The 22320-nt window shown below is 42.6% G+C and overlaps 1 protein-coding gene across 2 annotated transcripts in view; it reads left to right on the top strand.

Annotated features, from left to right (window-relative positions):
• TTK (TTK protein kinase) overlaps nucleotides 1–22320 on the top strand; it is a 92880-nt gene that overhangs the window by 17230 nt on the left and 53330 nt on the right. For both annotated transcript variants that reach the window (XM_067532656.1, XM_067532655.1), the window contains exons 6-10: nucleotides 480–623; nucleotides 14784–14892; nucleotides 14982–15063; nucleotides 15161–15255; nucleotides 17177–17276. In XM_067532656.1, coding sequence (XP_067388757.1) covers nucleotides 480–623; nucleotides 14784–14892; nucleotides 14982–15063; nucleotides 15161–15255; nucleotides 17177–17276 — 530 coding nt within the window. The remainder of the gene's footprint in view (nucleotides 1–479; nucleotides 624–14783; nucleotides 14893–14981; nucleotides 15064–15160; nucleotides 15256–17176; nucleotides 17277–22320) is intronic.

Below are 22320 nucleotides of genomic sequence, written 5' to 3' on the forward strand. Positions count from 1 at the left end.
CAGACCTAGAAAGTCATTATAGAATTTATTTTTTTAAAGCAGCCTTTTCTTTTCTGGCTTAAAAAGCCACCGGTTTTCAGAATATAAAACAATGTACTGGATTCCCTTGTACATGCTGTAGTGGTAGCTGATGAATAAATGCTAACAGCATAGACATCCTTTATAATACAGATGCACAAAACATGTTTTGTACAATACACAACTTCAAGTGAAAATACTGCTGGCTTTTCATCTTTCCTCTCATAATTTCAGTGCTATGGGGTTGGGTGGGCAATCAGTGTCTGTTTGATAAATTGAAGAGCACAAAATCAGTAGTAATGGGTTTGGAATACACTGATCTTGAGAGTCTAATGCAAAGCACGTACCTGGCAAGATGCTAATACAAAAGTAGATTAAGAGCATATTGCCCTTTTGTTTAATTGCTATCTTTTGTATTCACTAAACTTCTAATGAATTCTCTGTTCTTTACTGCTTATTAGGAAATGTAAAGAAGTGTAAACAGCTTCTTCAGAAAGGTGTGGAATGCTGTGCGGTTCCACCAGAAATGTTGGAAATTGCTCTACAAAACTTACACTTGCAGAAAAGGCAGCTGCTTTCAGATGAAGAGAAAGAGAATTTAACAGGTTAAGTATTTATTTAAGTATTCTAAATTTGCAGTTGAGCTTAAATATTCAGTTTGTTTTTTGACTGGTGCGATAACAGCACTAATATAATTGAAAGGATCTTCTAAAAAATAAGGCCCTGGACTGAGATTTGAGACCTGCATTCAATTTTTCATTGGGTCACAGACTTACGTGATCTTGAGCAATTGACTTGTTACCTGTGCCTCCATTCCTTACCTGCAAAATGGGAATAATACTTCCATACCTCATAGATATGTTGAGGATAAAATCCATAAATGATTGTGGTTCTTGAAAGCTGTTTGTTGGTTAGGGCCTTATAAATACCTAAATAGTACTTTTATTCTAATATTTAAAAATATATTATGTGATGTAGTGCCTTTAGTTCATAAGAAGGCCAAGATGGAATTCCTTCTTTAATGTGTAATATTATAATTGGACAGCAGAATCAAAGATTCTGCTTAAGAATCCTCTAAGACTAAGTCATCATGATGTTAGATGTTTGGAACCTAAATAGAGATGTGGGGTCTTTTCTGCTGGGCAACTGGAAAGTGCATTTTGTTAACTCAAAGCAGGATATAAGAGGCTTGGTTGGGAGAGTATTAGTGGAGAAGGTACCAGGGTTTGGGACATGTAAGGTTTTTCTGGCAGAACCTTCTAACAGTTGAGTTTGGGGAAAATATTTAGGCTGAAGAGGTTCCATTTGGATCACCAGTGAAGTTAAACTCTAGGAAAGGGATCAGTTTGGACTACATAGTATATTCATTCCATTCAGTGTTGGATAGGATCTACATCTATTTACAAATACAAATTTGAACGACTTTATCACAAACCCAGGTTTTCTACTCCCTGAGCTCAGGTATCTGCTGGCTCCACTGCACTACACATTTTACATTGTCACCCCTCACTCCGCTCCCTTATTCCCAGGACCCTGCCCCCAGAAGCTGTATGCTCATTGATAAATATGGTAGGTGCTTTACAGGCCACTGTGGGAAAACCTAGTCACCAAAGCTCCACTTCAGACTTGGTTAATACATTTTTTTTCCATTACTTACAAGTTAACCCTTGAGCTCATTTATGGTTAATCTAAAAGTGCTCTCTTTACCTTCTCAAGCACAGGAAAGCTTTAGTAGAGATCCCAGTTCAGATTTCCTTCTCAGAAGCTGCTGGGTCCTGTCTCCTTTGAACTTGGTCTCGATGCCACCTTCCAGGTAGCCCAGACTCCTACAATCCCCATTGACTTAGTTTCTGGTGATTTAGGAGTCCATTCTTCAAACCTTCAGCCAGGTCCTGGAAAAAAAACATTTCTAGCTGGCAAACCTTTGCTCACCCTTCCACTGATCCTCACCCAAACGCTGGCATTGAATGAACATTCCATGATAGCTCTTAACAACCAAATGGGCTTTTATCGAGTCACCAGATGTTAAATCACTCTCATATCCCACCATAGGTTTTACTTCACACAATCCCATACACAAAATAACATTAATTCATCACATTACCTGATGTTCTCCACACATTTATACTCACTAATTACCTTTATGGAATATTATTGGTGGTCTGTTATGCAATATAGCTATTTTGATTTCATAAACTCTTGGTTTCTCCAGTGGAATTTTCGGAAACCACTTTTGTAAGTCTGAATATTTTGGAGTGGTGTACAGCAGCAAATTCCTACTACTTTAATTTTTTACCTGTGAGCATACATCTGTACCCTTTCCAAGAGATGTGTCTATCACTTCAGTTGCAGTAGAGCCTCTTCAGACTGCAGTGGACTACAGACAAAGACAGTATTTCACTTTTATTGGCACAAATATTCTTCAAATGATTGCACATTCTTGGTGTGTGCGCACCACACACAGTTGTCAATTTTTTCCCCTCAGGAGTATCCATCAGGGTGGCTTGAGTGCCCTCTGCTGCGTGCTGCTGGGCACCAGTATAAAGGGAGCCAGCCAACCCCAAGTCTGCTGAGTTTCTTCTTACTGTCAGTGGCTGTTGGAATTACTCTACTTGCCTATGCAAATGCTCTGTGTACTCTTTATTGATTTTTATTGTAAATAGTTTCTATATTTTTATTACTTAGTTATTAGTGTAGTTAAATCAGGTGTTACTCCACTTGATGACTTCATCCGATACTTGGTGTTGAGGGATGTCTCAGTCTCTGGGCTTCACGCCCTATGTTTCCTGCACTAAGCCAATGCCAGTGAGCTACCTGCACTCAAGCTGCTAGAAGGGTTTGGGGGAAGCTTCTATTCAGGATTGCTGCCAGATCTGCAGACTTTAAACCTTGCACAAAAATGGACTGTGAAGTCAATCTAAATTTTTTACTCATGGAGGTGTCTGAGGGCTCTGACAGAGCCAGGATGGTTGGACTTGGCACCAAGTGCCTCTGTTTTGGTGAGGAGCACACCACTTGGCTTGCTGAAGTCCCAGCACCACTCACCCTCCCCGTTGTCCGGGAAGAGGTATAAGACCTCCAAGCAGCTTGCTGAGAGCAGATTTCTGGCACTGAAGTCTCCTAGGCGTGAGGTTCAGTAGAGTGCAGCCGAAGTGCAAGCGTGCCTCATCTCTGGCACCACAGGCACCGACACTACAGACATCAGCATCAAGGCAGGTACTATTGAGTCCAAAGCCTGAGGAAGCACCTTCTACATCTGCAGCACCATATCACCATCATCTTGGAACCACTATGCCGGCATTTGCGGCAGCCAGAGATCTTCTGAGCTTTCAGTACTGGTATCACTAATAGTACAGGAGCTGGCGCTTTTAGTACTGGCAGACATGGGGGCTCCAACAGCATGGTTGCAGATCCAGTGCTCGGTCAGCCCCATTTGCCTCATACAGCTCATCCTTTGGAAGTGTCGAAGGGGAAGTTTGCTACGTTGTGTCCTTCTCCAGCTTGGTACCAGTCACCGGCACTGTTGAGAGCAGTACCTCTGTGGTCAATAAAAGAAGAGGGAGTTGTCATTTGAATCAGAGGTTGGATCCTACACTTCCCAATTTGTACAGGCGTAAATACCTGCCCTTTCCTGGTTACTATGCGGCCAGTCCGCCGTCCAATCTAGTATTCAGTAGCTAAAATAATCTAAAATCAAGATCTAACCTATAAGTAATATTTATTATTCAATTAATTTTAAAATTAAATTAAATTACATGAAAAGACAGTTAAACATAGTCAACAGGTCAATAGTATGAAAACTAAAGCCCATTGATAAAATTTAAAATATGGAGAATAAATATATCTATATCTAAAATATATCTAAAATCCACACGATACACGAAATGAATGTTCGGGTTCACTGTTTATCGCTAAAAAGAGCCAACATATCCGTCGTAGCATACATAGCAAGTCTGCACACACTTTCTTTAAAACTTTTAAATTTATCAATACCTAAAATTTTAAAAATTTCATCATTTCTTTCACTCCATTTACCTCTCGCCCCAACCACAAATCCAAAGAAGTGGATGATCTTCCCACCAGTGAGCTGCAGCACCTCCTCCTCCAACTCAGAGTAGTATGCCTCCTTCTCAATGTGGGCTGCCTCCACACTGTCAGCGTTGTCTTCCCATCTAACTGTGACATCCACAACAGCTACCACTCCTTCCTTTTCAGTAATGAGGTCGGGTTTTCTCAACTTCCCTTCTTTATTATGAAGGTAAGGTTCAATCCAAATTTTACATCCTTTGTTTCCTACTTTATCAATTAGTGCTTTAACTATCCTGTTATGTCTTTTAAATCTTGCTTCTTTCATTTTTATGCACTGACCAGAGATATGAGGAATTGTCTCTTTGACCTTACCACACCATCTACATAATCCTTCCTCCATCTTCCGTCCTCTTGCTAGAGCTTCCCTGGTGGGAAAAACATTCGCTCTCGTTTGCAATGCCGCAATCAGAGAGGAGGACTTGGCCAAGCAAGGATATTTTAAAAACGAATTACTAATACCATCATTTTTAAAATATTTAATACCAATTCCCTGACATCTTAAATTACTCCATTTTAAAAACTCTTCATCTCTCCACGTTTTAGGATTAGCCGTTTTAGCACTATATATTAAAATTTTCTCCACTAAATTTTCCCCAGCATATAAAAACGAGAAATCTATCCAATCATCTTTGGAGACAATATGTCTCCTCCATTTACGAATTAACATGTTTGGAATTTGGGTACTAAATTTTGTAATTGCTAAACCCCCATCTCTAGTTCTAGCATAGAATAGCCCGTCAGTTGTACACTGGGGAAGATGTAAAATCTTTTTAAGAGTGTTCCTAACTAAAACATCTAATTCATTTAGCATATAAAGTGGCGGCTCAATTAAAAGTAATTCATAAAAAACTCTCGTTAAAATGTAAACTTTTAAAATTATCAATTTCTGCGCAGGTTTTAACGGAGCCTTACATAAACTTTCACACCAATCAATTAATTTTTCCTTAGGGGAATTATTAGCCACTCCCACCCATGGATCTATTCTTGCACCTAGATATCTTTCAGACTCACCAGGTTGAATATAATCAATTAATTCATCACCTAATCCCCATTTATCTTTTGGGTTGATAACATATGTTCCCATGCTTGGGAAAATATGAAAGCCCTTTGTCTTTTTAACATTTACTTTTAAACTTGAATTTTTACAAAACTGATTAAGAATTTTTAAATTCTTAACCATCCCCTTATAGGACCTACTTAATATAGCGATATCATCGGCAAAGGCCAATGAAGTTATCTTTCTACCCTGCACTATAAAACCATCTCCTTCATCTTCCAATTTATATAAAAGAGGGTCCATGGCTATATTAAATAAAATAGGGGAGAGCGGGTCACCTTGCTTAACTCCACTCTTAATTAAAATAGGTTCTGTCTTATCCTCACCAACACTAATTTCAGTGTAGCAATCTGTATACAAATCCTTTACAATATCAATAAAACTCTCTGATATCCCAAATCTCTTTAACCCCTTTAAAATGTGACCATGGCCAACCGAATCAAATGCCTTAGCAAGATCAATAAAAACAACAGCTATTTCGTCTTTATTTTTCTTGGCCCCTTTAATTAACTTTTCTAAAATCGATATATTTTCCTCACAGCCAGAGGCTGCGATAAAACCTTTTTGTCTGGGGCATAATTTAACAGCACTTGATAATCTTTTAGCTAAAATTTTTGTATACAACCTAATCCAAATCGATCCAATAGTCAGTGGCCTCCAAGATGATATTTTCTTCAACTCTTGTGGATCCTTGACTTTAGGAATTAGGATTGTACGATTGCTTTTAAAACACTCTGGAATCTGTCTATTTAAAAACCAAATATTAAAAATCCTTACTAAAATCCTACTGTCTAAATTATAAATATCCCATAAATCCTTAACCTTAATTCCATCTGGTCCAGGAGCACTACTATTATCAATCTCTCTTAAGGCTTCTCTAATTTCATCAATTGATAAAGGCCAATTTAAAATTTCATTATCTACCACTTCTTTTACTTTTGGCCATCCTCTGGTATTCCCATGTCCTTCTCTACCCAAAATTTCTTTATAATAGGTTTCAATCTCCTTAACTGCTATCTTATATGTCGCTTTATCAGGTTCTCCCATAATGATCCTAGCCAACCTTTTCTTATCTTTTTCAAAGAGGGTTTGATAGAATCTAAATTTAGCTTTTCTCCCAGCATATTTTCTATTTCTATTATATTTATCAGGAGGCTTCCTCACTTTTCTTCCTTGTTTCCCATTATCATTCTGTATATTATTTTCTTTATTATTTTCCAAATTCTCTACATCTTCATGAGGAGAGTTCATCAACAATTTACATAATTCCTCAAATAATCCCCAACCTTCTGCTACAGTGGCAGAAGCATTTAATTGCTGTTCAATAAAATCCAATTTCTCTAAAATACGAGCCCCATTACACCTAACTCCTGTTAAAAACCTATTAATTAAAATTTTATCTTTTAAAGGTTTAATTTTCTCACATGGAGGAATATCTTCTAAAATATCTCCCATCCCGCCCTCTTCCCATAAAACCATAGAATCTTCATCCTTTTTAACCTTATTCTTGGCCAGGTCCCTCCTCTTATCTGATATTTGCTTATTTGTTTTTGTTTTTAATTCACTTTCTATACACTTATTAATATTTCTAATCCCTGCATATTTTATTTCGAGCTGAATCAATAATTCAATTTCCTCTTCTGTCCATACCCGAGAGCGACTTGTTTTCCCAACCACTCTAGCTTCCTTTCTTTCCTCATTCCTCACCGCAGGATGCCTATGTCTGATGTGTTGACTCCGCCCCGAGCGAGTGTAGAAGGCAGACCCACAGACCGTGCAGGCATACTTCTTCTCTGAGTTATCCACCTCCTTGGGCCTGCACTTGGGGTAGTGGCAAGCTATGTTATGGAACTGCGAATATTTACCACATTTTTTGCAAATAACTCTTATTGAAGTGCTTTTATGTACATTATTTATATGCTTCGCCCATTTACCGAAACTAGCTAAAATTTGTGAACATATAGGGCAATTAAAACAATCTACGGGATATTCTAAATAAAATATTCCCTCTTTAAATGAACTACTCTCTTTAAAACTAGCTGTATTCATAAAATTTGTATTAAAATTATCTCCTAAAATATTTCTTCTATTTTCCATAAAATCATGTTGTAAATTATTAAAATTGGTATTATTATTATTATTAAGATTATTAAATTCTATCAAATATGGATCATCAAAAGAATCTAAATATTTGTCATAAAAGCTAGATTTAGAATCGATTATCTTAAGGTCACTATATAAAACATTCGTAAAAGCCATCGGTAAAAGATTAAAATCTAAAACTTGGCTCTCACTAAAATCCGCTTGTTCCTCCCGAACAACACTCTTCTCTCCATCTCGGAGATTAAAATCATCCATAAAACCAGCTATTCCATCTTTTACTCTATCTATAGCATAAGGAGATAGCATCGGTCCGGCTCTATGAATAATACCCCTAATCAATTTAACACTACTAGCCGGGGCGTCGAAACTAGTAGCGGGGGCGTTTTTAACCCGGTCCAGCGCCAATAAAATTTCTGTTTTTTCCATAGATTTAAAAGATACTACCCTTCACAGGGGGAGGCTTACCCTTTCCAGGGGGAGGCTACCCTTTCCAGGGGGAAACTAACCCGTTACCAGGGGGGACTAACCCGTGCCTGGGGGAGGCTAACCCTTACCAAAGTCAAAGTCACTTACCCTTATCAAAGTCACTTTCACTACTTCATATAAAGGCACTTGCTACCCTGATAGGGATTCTTCTGCAGGAGTACCAATAAGTAGGTGTCCAGGAGGTCACTGGAGGCCTACACCCGTCCGGTGGCCTTTTTGGAATTTGTGGGGTTTCCCTCTGGTTTCCAGATCATACTCCAGACATCTGTATTTGGTGGCCTCAAAGAGGTGTGTGGCATCTACCCACCAGACACCACTGGTTCCTGAGCCCGGGACTGGACACACAGAGCCGGCTCAGGAGGACCTCACTGGACAAATGACGGAAAAAGAGCAGCCCCAGCCTGTGCTGGCCTCCTCTTCATCCTCTCCTGACACGACAATCTGGTCAGGGGGCATTTTCCCACCCCCAGGTGACTATAAAGCCCACCAAGAGTTGTTAAACAAGATGGCCTTAAGCCTGAGCATTCAGGTGGAGGAAGTGAAAGAATCATCGCACCAGCTGATAGATATTTTGGCCACAGCAGATCCTTCCAGAGTGGTCTTGCCTCTCAACAAGCAATTATAGACCCTATTATGTCACTTTGGCAGCTCTTCATCCCTTTCTCCCAGCTCTAAAATGGCTGAGTGCCCGTTTTACCTTTGTTTGCAAACTGCCTTTCCCAGTTCCTCAATGCTTGGGTCCTGCATTACCACAGACCGCTGGGTGTTCAGCACTGTGGAAATGGGATATACCCTCCACTTTCTTTCTAACCCACCCTCACTCCCCATTCCTCTTCAGGGGTCACTCTCATGACAAGCTTCTAATCAGGAGGTTGTCTCTCCTTCAGCTGAGAGCTGTATGGGAGGTTTGGCAGAGTCTCAGAGGAAAGGGGTTCTATTCCATTATTTCATAATCCCCAAAGCAAAGGGTGGTCTCAGACCTATTTTAGACTTTCATCAGCTCAATAAATACCACCAAAAAGATAAAGGTCACCCTGACTTCTATTATTGCAGCCCTGGATCTTAGGAATTGGTATGCTGCCCTTGACTTAAGCTGCATGAAAGTAGATGTTTCTTATGTATCAAGGTCACAGAAAAATTTTCAAGTTCATGCTGAAGCACTCTCACTACCAATTCACTGTGCTACCTTTCAGCCTGTTGGCAGCTCCTCAAGTTTTCACAAAATGTATGTTTGTGATAGCGGCATTCCTGAGCAACTGGGAGTACAGATTTACCTTTATCTAAATGACTTAGACTCTAGGTCCATCATTATGGAAGCAGTTACCTCTAGGGGCCCGCCAACATCACTTCAGATCCATCTCTTATGACCAGGACTGGAAACATTTGTATCTGTTCGGCAGGAAAGCATATTCATCAGCCACCTTCCAGTTCCATGTAGTAAACTACCAAGCCTTGTTGGCAAAATGACTACCAAAACTACACAAAACTTGATTCCTTTAAGAAGCAACTTTCTGACTCTCACGAGGACAAATTCAAGGGCATAGTCAACGAGAGTCAACTGGTGGCTAAAATGTCCCTCCAGTCTCCATTAGGTGTGGCTGACACAGTGGCATGCTCAATTTCCATGGCCGTTGTGATGAGATGGACTTTGTGACTTCATTTATCTGGCTTCCCTAAAGAGGTCCAAACTATGACGGAGGACCTTCCTTTTGAAGGGAGAAAGTTATTTGCTGAGAAGACCGACACATCTCTTCACACACTGAAGGATTCTAGGGCAACTCTTTGGTCCCTCAGGATCTGTACTCTAGCCTACAAGAGAATTACAGCACTCATTTAAGCCCTGCTCATCAGAATACTTTTCAAAGTTCTTCCCAGTACATGTCTCAGAGATCTTATATGCCACAGAGGAAGATGCCTAGGTTCCCCAGGCGAAAGCACTCAGGATCTCAACCAACTTCCTCCCAGCCCTCAACCTCGAAGAGGCAGTTTTGATGGGTTGGTCAAGGTGCCTGTAGAAAATTCTCCTTGTCATCTCATGCTGAAAATTCCACCCATCTCTTTGGAGACCATCTTACCTTATTCCGCAGCCCCTGGGATTGGACAACCTCCAACCAATGGGTGCTGGAGATCATCCAGGATGGATATGCCGTCCATTTCTCCTGCCTTCACCCTCCCAAACAGCCTTGCCCTCTGTGATCTTTCTTACGAGATCGCCCTCAGCGATCTTTCTTACGAGGGTCTGTTAAGTCAGGAGATAAACCATTTCATCAGCATAGGAGCCATAGAGTCTGTGCCCACACATCTAAGAGGCAAAGGCTTCTACTCTCGCTACTTCCTAATATGAAAGAAAAAGGGAGGTTGGAGACCCCTGCTATACCTCGGAGCGCTCAACAGATATATCAAGATGTAGAAGTTCAGGATGGTCACTCTATCAATAGTTATTCCAGCATTTGAGAAAGGAGATATGTTCTCGACCCTCGATTTTATAAGATGCACATTTCCATCATACTGAGTCTTAGATGGTACTTCAGGTTCTCACTAGACCAAGATCACTACCAGTACAGAATACTCCCTTTTGGCCTCTCATCAGCCCCCAAGGTATTCACCAAGGTCCTCTCGGTAGTGGCGGCCTACTTACGCTATCATAATTTATCCCTACCTGGATGACTGCCTTCTCAGGACATGGCCCTTTGCCAAAGCCCAGCAAGTTACCCCAGACTATACTGAACCTGTTCGAGAATCTGGGCCTGCAAATCAATGCACAAAAATCGACAAAGTCACTCTTAGACAACATCCAAAGTTCACTCCCAACATGACTTCAGCTTTTCATGTAAACCAACTTATTTAACTTCCAATCTTTAATCCTAAACCTCATCAAGATAATAGGGAAGCCATACTCCATACACTCAACATGAGGAGGGCCTTGGCCTTCTATTTGGACAGAACAAGAGCTTTCAGAAAATTTCGAAGTCTCTTCCTCTCTGTTCAAGGGTACAGCGATTTCTGCTTAAACTTTCCAAATGGGTTTCAAACTCTATCAAACTCTGTTACCAAATGCATAATGTAGCACCCTGTCTTCAATATGCACGCACTCGACAAGATGGATGTCTTCTGTTGCTTTTTCCAAGATTATGCCTATGTCAGAAGTTTGCAGAGTAGCTACCTGGGCGTCTGCACAAATCTTTGCAGAACATTATGCCATTCTTGGTGTCTTGGCTACAGATGCCAGATTCAGCGCCACCATAATATCAACTATAACAGACTCAACACCAGAGCCACAGCCTTCAGTGGTGGGCACTGTTTGGGAGTTACCTACAGTGGAACACCCATAGGGATGCTACTCAAAGAAGAAGACAAAGTTAATCACCTTGTACAGTAACATTGGTTCTTCAAGATGCGTCCCTATGAGTGCTCCATGACCCATGCTCCTCCCCTCTGCTTCAGAGTTGTTGCCATTGACTCTGCAGTAGAGAAGGAACTGAGGAGGGTTCGCCCATGCACGCTGGCTAGGCTAATGGCAGGAGAGGAGCAGCACATGCACGTGCTGAACAAAAACTGCTACCAAAGTTCTCCAATCAGCAGCGCAGGGACACGCACACCTACAGTGAAGCACCCATAGGGACACACATCTTGAAGAATAATCGTTACTGCACAAGGTGAGTAACTTCGTCTTCCTGTCTCGCTGGATCCTGTGTCCCCTTCATTTTTGGACTGCCTGTTCCACTTCAGCTTGGAATGGTCTCGCATCACTACAGACTATTGGGTGCTGAATACTGTGGAGGCGGGTTATCTGTTCCAATTCGTTTCTACCCTCGTCTCTTTCCTCTGCCTTGTCCCTCTCATGAGCAACTTCTAGTCCAGGATGTACAAATCCTCCTCTGAGTGGAAGCTGTGGAAGAGGTTTCACAGGATTTAAGAGGGTAAGGGTTTTACTCCTGCTGTTTCCTAATCCCAAAAGCCAAGATTGGTCTCAAACCTGTTCTGGCCCTGCACTGTCTCAATGGCTACCTCAAAGGCTGAAGTTCCTCATGGTCTCCCTGGCTTCCATCATCCCCTTCCTGGATGCTGGGGACTGGTGCTTTGCCCTCAGTTTAAGAGACACTTATTTCCATATCTGTTTTCCAAGGTCACAAAGTTTCTCAGGTCTGTCGTAAACCAAACCCACTACCAGTTTGCGTTCCTTCCATTTGGCCTGTCGGCAGTCCCATGGGTCTTTATAAAGTGCATGGCAATAGTGATAGCCTTTCTGAGAAGACGGGGGTGGTGGTGCAAGTCTACCTGTATCTAGATGACTGGCTAGTCAAAAGCCAGTCCAAAGCTCAGGAAGAATTTAGAATCTGCCTCATACAATCAACCTTCCAGGCCCTGGGCCTGCTAATAAACAAGCAGAAGTCTATCCTCACTCTGGTACAAAGGATAAAATTCATCTGAGCGGTGTTCAACTCGACCCAGGCCAGGGTTTTCCTCCCAGAAGTCCGATTTCAGACAATGGCATCACTAATAGTGCATGTCAAGGACCATCCCATTATGACAGCCTGTTTCTTTCTCAAATTTTTATGCCATGTGGCCTCATGCACATATGTGGTGCAGCATGCAAGGCTACATCTCAGGCCCCTTCAGGCTTGTCTGGCTTTGGTGTACTCACCGAACCGTCACCATCTGAACTTGGTTCTCACAGTGCCTTCTCCAGTCCTTGCCTCCCTCGATAGGTGGCAGCACCTTCTTTTGAGTTTGTAAAGGTGTTCCCTTCACCAGACCCCAACCTTTGATGTCCCTAGTCTCAGATGCTTCAGACCTAGGCTAGAGAGGTCACCTAGGGCACCTCAGAACCAAAGGCATGTGGTCCCTGGAAGAGCTTTCATTGCTCATCAATGTCAGAGAGCTCAGGGCAATGTCAGAGAGCCTGTCGAGCATTCCTGCCTCACATTTCAGGCAAGAGCATGCTCACAGACAACACCACAGCCATATTTTACCTAAACAGTCAAAGAGAAGTTCACTCCTACTCTGTGTCAGGAAGCAATTCGCTTATGGGAGTTTTGTATAGCCTACTCAATCCAATTTGAGGTTTCTTACCTGCCGAGAGCACAGAATGAACTGGCAGATCTCCTCAGCAGGTCTTTCTCCAATCACCACAAGTGGTCCCTTCACCTGGACGTTGTGAAGGTTGTCTTCCAGCAATGGGGAACTCCCCAGGTAGATCTGTTTGCAACTAGATGCAACAGAAAGTGTCATCAGTTTTACTTCCTGCAAGGCCACACCCCAGGCTTGCTCATGGATGCCTTCTTGCTCCCATGGACAAGGTTCTTGTTCTATGCTTTTTCCCTCTATTCCCCTTGTATATAAAGTCTTGCTGAAAATCAAGTGGGACACAGAACAGGTAATTCTCATGGCTGCAGCCTGGCCCCATTAGCACTGGTTCACCACACTTCTGGGCATTTCTGTAGCAATACTAATGCCATTCTCTCTCATTCCACACCTGATCTTCCAGGACCATGGTTGCCTGCTCCACTCAAACTTCAGCACCCTCCACCTGACAGCATGGAAACTCCATGGCTGAATAGCATGGAATCTGCCTGCTTGGAGCAGGTCCATTAAGTCCTGTTAGGTAGCAGGAAGCCCTCTACCAGGTGGAAGCGTTTTTCCATTTGGGCTTGTCAGTGCGGTCTCTCACCCACACAATTGTCACTGCAGACGGTCCGTGCTATACTTGAAACAACAAGGTTTAATGTTATCAAAGTACACCTCACAGCGATTTCTGCATTCCATCCCTCTCGGTGGATGGCCGATCCATTTTCTCACACAAGATGTCCATTTGTTTCCTCAAGAGCCTAGGCTATATCCATAAATTCAGGAGCCCCATCCACCTGTGGGACCTACACCTGCTTCTACTGAAATTCACAGGCTCCCCCTTTGAGCCGATGGCAATGTGCCCCTGTCACACCTTTCCTGGAAGGTGGCCTTTCTGATGGCTATTATTCTGTCCAGAGGGTCTTGGAGCCCCCTTATATGGTCTTTAAAGAAGGAAGTGCAGTTGTGCCTTCATCCTGCCTTCTTCCCGAAGATGGTTTGGCAGTTTCACAGTAATCAGGCAATTTTTCTACCAGTTTTCTACCTGAAACCACATTAAATAGGGAGGAGTAGTGTCTCTATTCTCTGGGTGTCAGACATGATCTAGCATTCTATATTAGAGGACCAAACCATTCCGTAGATCCACTTAGCTCTTCATCGCTACTGCTGATGGGATGAAAGGCCTCCCCATCTCAGCTCAGAGGTTCTTCTCCAAGATGATGTCATGCATTTGCACATGCTATAAAATGGCATGTTACACCATCAGTTATATTGACTGCCTATTCCACAAGGACCAAGCTTCATCAGTGGCATTTCTGGCCCAGGTCTTTATCCAGTACATCTGCAGAGCAGCAACTTGGTTGTCAGTGCATATGTTTTCTGCTCATTACGCCATTACAGGCCAGGGACGATGCCAGTTTCAGTTGAGCTGTTTTGCAGTCAGCATGTCCATGAACTCCGGCCCCACCTCCTATGCTACTGCTTGGGAGTCACCTACAACAGAGTGGAAATGTTAAAAACAATTACTAACCTTTCTGTAATTTGTTGTTCTTCAAGATTTGTTGCACATGTCCATTCCACAACCCACCATCCTACCCCTCTTTGGAACTGACTGGAAAGAAGGAAAGAGGGAGTGTGGGTCAGCCAGGCCCTTTATACCGGTGCTATGAGCACATGATACCAGAATCTACCTAATGGATACCACTGAGGGAAAAATTTCTAACGACTGTGCTTAGGGCACGCACACGCCTACCAAAGAATGGCCATGTGCAGCACATCTCAAAGAACAACAGTTACAAAAAGGTTAGTAGCCATTTTTTTCTTCAGCAACTAATTTGTTTGTTGATGTACAGTAAAATCATACAGTGAATGTTACCTTCGAGCAGTTTCGTATTTTGAAATCTGTAATATATATCATTGGTAGTTACTGAATAATTCAACCTAATTGTTAACTTATTTATAGTATCAAGCACACAAGAATCTGAACCACAAAACATGCTTGGAAATCTCCGGAGTAGGAAGAAGAGTGATTCTGGTGAAAATTCTGCTAATGCCCCCAGATTTTCTCTTGGGTAACAACTGAAATTCTTATATTTTTATTCAAGGTTTTGGGGATTTTTTTACTGCTGAGATAACTGCAGTGTATTTTCTTATTTTTCAGGGAGAAGAACAACTCTCCGCAAGAGGTTGATGCAGTCCTGGTTGGCCGCAATCCCTTAAAGCATTTAAACAAATCTAGCCAGGTGGAAGCTTTTTGAATGCTCACTTCTTTCTCCCAAATTTTTCCCTTCCCCCTCCATTTTTCAGATCTGATAACTCCTTCTTTGTTTAAATGTTTAGGTCTGCCCATTTGGGAGAGTTCCTATTAAATTAGTAACTCATGCTGTAGATACCATGAAGATGGATGTTCCACTTACAACTAGTGTTATGAAAAGGTATAGTTATATTAATCTTGTTTCAGAACAATAGATTTTAATCCTTTTGCTCTTCTTTAAGGATATTATAGGGCAGTAGAGTTGATAATTGTTTTCAGGACATGTCCAATTTAGTTGGACATAAAAACTGCCAATGATTATGATAGGCCAAAAAAAAAAAAAGCCCATTATATTAGTGTAGATAAGAATACATGATATTGTCACTTTTTCAGATGACTACTCAAGTCAGATCTTTTATTCAGGGTGTGACAAAGCTCTTCCTCTACATTGGTGGGTCCAACGCGTCCTCCTAGCAGTAGGTGAGGGAACTGCTTCAATCCTTAGTGTTTCTTCCACCCTCTTGTGGTGGGTGAGGATAATACAGCTGCTGTAATATGGCCGCCTCTATGGCTCCCAGTCCTGTCTCGTTCTTGTAGGCTCTTGCCTCTTTGCTAGGGCTCTTGCCTCTCCAGTGACTTGTCGATGGGATTAAGGGGGGGTTCCGGTCCCACCCTTGACTCCGGGCCCCAACCCAGGGACCCTGCAAGCAGCTGCCTCACACTGTGACTTAAGGAAAGCTGTTAACTTCCCCTGTAAACTTGACTTGATGTCCATACTGCTCAGATAGGGGCCCTTCCTGGCCTCCTTGCCAGAGAAGGTTCATGACCCCTGAAAGCCTCATTGGGTGTGGCAGTGCACAAACCACATGTGTAGTTCAATCTTTCCCTTCTGGCAGGGTCTCTTCCCTTAGGCCTCCAGGCCTGGGAACGGTCCTTTGCCCTCTTCAGGTAGGGTTTTTCCCTCCCCCAGTTTTTGTACCTGCAGGGTCCTCTCTTGCCAGCATTCTGCTCCTTCTCCTAAACCTCTTGGCTCTTGACAGCATCTTGCCTGCTCAAACACACTCTGGTAGTTTGCTTCAATCCCACAACTTCAGCCACACCCTTTCTCTGGAGGGGAGGCTTTTAACAAGTCCTAGCCGGGCCTTGATTGGCTACAGGTGTAGTAATTAACCTGGAGTAACCCCGTCTCAGCTACCAGGGGAAAAAGGACTTGCTGATCCTGGGACTGTGATATACTGGCTTTCTAGCACTCTCCAGTAACCTTCATGCCTGTTCCTGTTTTTTCATTTGTTGTCCCCCGTAATCAGTTGAGTCCTGGGCTCAGTAGCTCCTCCCCTTAGGCTGGGGGAGGGGCTTTTAACCATAGGTGGGCTTGTGCCCGCCCACGTCCCGGAACCCAAATAGTAGCATTCTCCAGTAGCCATCTGATCTGACCCTGTCACAGGGTGTCGGTAGGGTTGGAAGGATTAGATTTTTATTGGTAAATGTTAGTAAACATCTATTTCACCATGCGCGCACAAACTGAGGAAAAGATATTTCCATACATGATAGAAAAGTACAGATAGGTAAAGTAAGAAAAATGCAGCTCGAAAACTTAAGGGTTTATGGATATTTGCTTTGTGTATGTTGACAATTTTTGTTTTAATGGTTATACAGCTTTAACTTTTTGAATTTGTGTTGGTTATTAAATAATTGTCTGTCTCCCTATAATTTCCTGCATCTGTGAGAAATTAAATCGGTAAAAATCTTTTTTTTTTTTTTTTAAACTTGAGAAGAAATAAATCTATTATTTAAATATTTTTTTTTTAATCCTCATTATTCTAGGGAAGCAAACTCAGTAGAGCTCCCCATATGGAGGTGCTTCTGCCATCTCATGGGATAACGTCATCTGTTTAGATTTTTATATTATACTTATCACATTGCACTCATCACTCATTGCACTAATAACTCCAATAACACTATCTGAGTGTCTCCACTGCCCCTCTTATTTTGTGACTTCTGTCCAGAGTTTGCACAACTGGCTCAAAACAGGTGAACATTTGGCCCTAGATTTTGAAGTTTGAAGTTTTTTTTACTGTTAACATTGTCTTTTATATAAACAGGCAAATACCTGGCTCTAAATGCACAAATTTGATTGGACCTTTTTTACTGCATGAATCAAAATGTAGTGAGGATGATTCATATGAACTTGGAGACTTAAAGGTAACTTTAATTTTTCTGTTTTAAGTAAGTAGTTGTAGAAACTAGATAGCTAAAGATGTTTTGGTTGGGGAAGGGAGAATGAAAACAGTGATTCTGAAACCAAAAAGGGTTCTAGTAATATGACTTCAGAAGCTAAATTAAATTCATGTTTATAGGAAAGAGGGAACATAGGACTTGTGCAGGGAAAGTAACTAATGAATCTATTTATACCCTCACAAAAGTTAGTTTATTTTTGGATCTGTCTTTAGAGAGTGATACATTGGGGAAAAAAGTTTCTTTAAGTGATTGTCCAAATGTTCCACTCTTAGCATGCATATGCCTTATGTACACAAGATCTGATTTTTTTGAATAGTAGTGTTTGTTGGGGTTGCACTTGTGCTACATGTGCTCTCTTGATTCCTGTAGACAGGTATAAAGGGCAGGACAGCCACAACTCTCAGTTCCTTCTTACCACCTGTGGTGCAAGATGGAACCCACAGTGTCTGCATTTCTTAACAATGGTTTACTAGCTGCACTTCAATTTTTGTAGTTAAAATTTATTCTAGTTAGTTTTAAGTTTTCTTTATTGTTTTATACTATTTTTTTTAGTTTAGGTAAGTGTAGGGATAGATTTTCTACCCTCCTTAGGGTCTTCCTCTCATCCTAGATTTCCCTGTTCAAAGGCATAACCCCTATACACTCCTATAAGATGGCAGCACCTAAATCCTTGGGCTTCAAAATTGGCCTGTCCTATGATGCCTGTGCCCAATGCCTACTCTGCCATGGTCAGGAACATGTTCCATCACACTGTTCCAGGCAGGTCCTTTAAAAAGAAGACCCAGGGAAGCAAAGTTCTATGCAAGTATCCTCCAATGTGGGAAGACCATTGGAGATAACCCTGGTACCAAGCCAGCTTCATGTGTCAGGCACTTTGACTAACTGCCTTCCATGCCAAGCACCTATGCTCCCTCTCATCTACCTGCTGCATCAACTGCACTGGGGATGGCTTCAGGAAGGGAATGTAGGGAATACTACTCCAAAGAATGGAGTGAGGATGGAAGGCTTTCTCCTAAGACTCTTTAGCACCAAGAGATCTTCGATCAGTATGGGACTTAAGATCAAGTCCCATACTGAACTCTTTACGCTGACACCAGCAGTTGCTAAGCTTAAGACTCTTGCTGCCATCAGCACAGACAGGGCAACAATATCTTTGATACTGATTGTCCCCATATTGAGCACCTCAGCTCCACCAGAGCTCTCCCTTGCACCTTCCTGCATCAGAACTTTATGTTGACACCAATGGAAATTTATAATGGAGTTTCATCATCCTTCTTCACCCACTGCATCGCAATACTTTGTACCTTGAGATCATCCTCCCCCACCGAGTTCACCCCTCTGACAAATTGTGAGAGGTGGCCACTAAACTATGTCCAGTACAAGTGCAGAGATGAAGGACACTGGAAAGATCAGCTCCACTTTTGGAAGAGGACTATGCCTTCTCCCGCTCCCTGTCAGAAGACATCCTCCCCAGAACACTCCTCTGCTTCTCCTTGAGTGATGCAGTGGTTGTAGGCCTTTGGCATCTTTCATGAGGACCAGGCTGCCATAGAAGACTTCCCTTTCAAGGACAATAAACTTTTTAATAGTGCCACTGACAATACCTTGCATACTCTAAAGGAGTCTAGAGCCACATGGAGATTCTGGACCTTTACATCCTAGCTCCTAAGAGGAAGTTCTTGAGTCAACAGCAGCAGTACTACAGACCCAGACAGCAGCAGTACTATTTCTTTGGAGTCCCTGAGGAAGAGTTAGCTTTTCCACCTCCGATACCTTCACCTCCTCTTTGACCACTCCCCCATTTGGAGCCCTACAGAAACATCAAATTTGACACACAGATTGGGAGTTGCATATTCAGAATCACTGACTGGCCACCCTTCAATTACTTCTTTGTTTGGCAACTGCCTCTCCCATTTATGGGCAGCTTGGTCAGAGATAACTTTGGATCAGTGAGTATTAGAGATGGTCAAGAAAGGTTACCCTATCCTACTCCTTGTTACTCTCACTCCTTCCTCCATCCCTGTGCCTCTTCAGGATGCCTGTCATGAGAGTCTACTAAAACAAGTAGCAGATTTCCTATTACAACTGGAGGCAGTGGAAGAGGTGTATCAGGAATTCAAAGGCAAAAGATTCTATTTTCACTCTTTCCTGTCCCAAAAAAGAAATGGGCTTGGAGACCATCCTTTATCTTTGGTGCCTCAACTCCTTCACCCGGCGCTTCATATTTGCATGGTCACCCTTGCTTCCATAATCTCTTCTGTTGATCCCATGAAGTGGTTCATGGCTCTGAACCTCCAAGATGCTTGCTTACATCCACACCTTTAACTTTGGTATACAAGAAGCATAGGTAGCGCACATTAACAATATGGGGTCCTATGCTTTGGCCTCCATACAGTCCCCTGGGCATTCATCAAGGTCGTTACTTTGGTAGCAGCACATCTCAGAAAACAAGGGATCCAGTTAAACCCCTGCCTGATGGCTGGTTGGTGCAAGGGAAGTCTCCTCAGCATGTCACAGACTCAGCGTAGAAGATATTGAGTCCTTTCAGTGACTTGGAGCTTGACTCAGTAGAAAGATATTGGCCATGACTCGGAACATAGCATTTATTGGGTCTTGGTTAGATGTGAGGGTGGCATGGGCATATCTCTTTGACCAAAGGTTTCAGTCTGACAGATCTCATTGGCCAACTTTGACTCTCTCCCTCCTCCCCTCCCCCAACAATTGAGGCTCTGTCTCAAACTCCTGGACCGCATATTGGCATGCTCATACATCACACACCATGCCAGATTTCACCTGCAGCCTCTGCATGGGTGGTTAAAATTTGTGTATTTGCCAAACAGGCACAGCAGGATCGTATGGCCACTGTCCTTCCCAAAGTTCTCTTATCAAATTGATGGACAGATCTGACCCAGGCATCCAGTGGGAATACCCTTTTTGCCAGCATTACTGACACAGACACTGGTCATGGATGCCTCCATTCTAGAATGGAGCAGCTGAAGATTCAAGGATGGTGGCTTCTCCTCGAGGAGATCCTCTACATAAATATTCTGGAACTCAGGGTTAGAAGATAGGTGTGCAAGGCCTTCCTGCGTGTCTTCTGGAGGAAAGGATGGGATTTGTGATCCATGTCCATGGCTGTGATACTCTCTATGAGTACTATATCAGCCAGCATTGGAGGTCAGATTTTCCTTTCTACCTGGCCCCTACTTCCTCCCATTTGTCAGGCTCTGAAAATGCTGCATTGATTATCTGATCACCCTGAAGGCCCTTCACATTTCTGGGCTTCAAAATACTCTGGCAGACTGCCTCAGCAGGGATTTGTGGGAGAACCACAAATGGTCCTTCAAGTCCAAAGTCCTCATGTAAGACTTCCTGAAGTGGGGGTTCCCCACGTGGTCCTTTTACCACAAGTCACAACAGCCAGTGCCCATAGTTTTGTTTCAGAGGGAGCGCTAGCCCAGGCTCCATTTTTGGATGCTTTCCAGTTCAATTTGGCTCTGAACCTAATGTGCACCTTTTACCCATTCCCATAATATCTGGGATCCTGAGGAAGTTGAAAGAACATGTGGACTGGGTCATCATGATAGCACTAGCGTGGGCCAGGCAGTATAGGTATTCGTATCTAGGGAATGTATCCATTTGATGGCCCATCACCCTACTAGCTAATCCGGATCTGGTCTCTTCGTGCAACAGCGAGTTCAACACCTGGACTCGTAACTTCTCCTGACTGTCTGGATGCTGGCTAGGTGACATCTATGGAAATGAGCAGCTCCACTGCAGTGCAGGACATCTTAGTCTGATATCTTTCTTACTTACAGAAGTATCTGCTTTCTCTAAAACCCTCTGGCCTCACTTAGCTCAATACGGGTGCTTCAGGCAGCAACATTTGTTAATCATCCTCTGGTCCACAATCTTCTTGCACCTTATGGTATCAAGATTACTTAAGTGGCTCCTGCATGTCTTCTCCTCATTCAGGAACCTTCCTCCATCATGAGATCTTAACCTAGTAATGTCAAGTCTGGTGGGGAAATCCCCCCATTGAAAACCTGCTGTGTGCTCCCTCTATCACTTGTCAATGAAAATCACCTTCCTGGCGGCCATCAAAATGACTTAAAAAATGGGGAGATTCAGATCTCAGGTTGGCTCAACAGATACAATTTTCCACAAGGACAGTCACCTTCAGGCCTCACCTCAGGCTCCTGCTGAACATGTTCTGACTTCCACATTATTCAATCTATTCATCTCCTGGTCTTCTTCCATGAATGAAATGAGACTCCATATGCTGGATTTTGTAAGATCATCCTTTTTATTTGGACAGGACTGAATCCTTCTGATGTAGTGCCATGCTCTTTGTGGTATTCGCTGAAAGGGCTAAGGCACAACCAATATCAGCACAAACTATCTAAGTGGGTCTTGGACTGTGTTAAGATTTGTTATGCCCTGGCCCTCAGCTGCTTCTGCTCAGCTTGCCTTGGTGGTCTAGTTAGTTAACATCCCCATCTCAGATATGCTAAATGGTGACACACCTCAGGCCATACTTTCACATCTCACTGCTCACAGGCATCTGGATTGGATACAAAATTTGGTATGATGGTTCTACAGCCTCTCTTCAAGTAGGCCTCTGTTCTCACTCCTCTTAGTGTTGGAATGACTATTTGTTACTCACCAAGAATGAAATCTCTGTGAACAATCACTTGAAGAAAGTACAGTTACTTATCCCACAGTAACTGTTTTTTCAAGATGTTTCTTCAAACATGTTTCTTCAAATTCCTTCCCTTGCATTTCACTTTGAATTTCACATATGAGGTTTTCACAGGTTTTTTTCCTAACCTAGTGAAATACTGATGTTCTGCTTTCAGGGGAAAGAATTCAAGATATATTGTCCACACAGATTTCACTCTTGGTGCGCACTTGCACCATGCATGTGTTTTTAGATTCTTCTGAATCAGTGTCCATTGGGGTCATGTCTGTGCTCTATGTGCCCTCTTGCTACCTGTTGTCCGATTCC

The sequence above is a fragment of the Emydura macquarii genome, unplaced genomic scaffold (assembly GCF_026122565.2).
Source record: "Emydura macquarii macquarii isolate MOO-44397 ecotype Brisbane River unplaced genomic scaffold, CSIRO-AGI_Emac_v2 contig_3295, whole genome shotgun sequence".
Taxonomy (NCBI): Eukaryota; Metazoa; Chordata; order Testudines; family Chelidae; genus Emydura; species Emydura macquarii.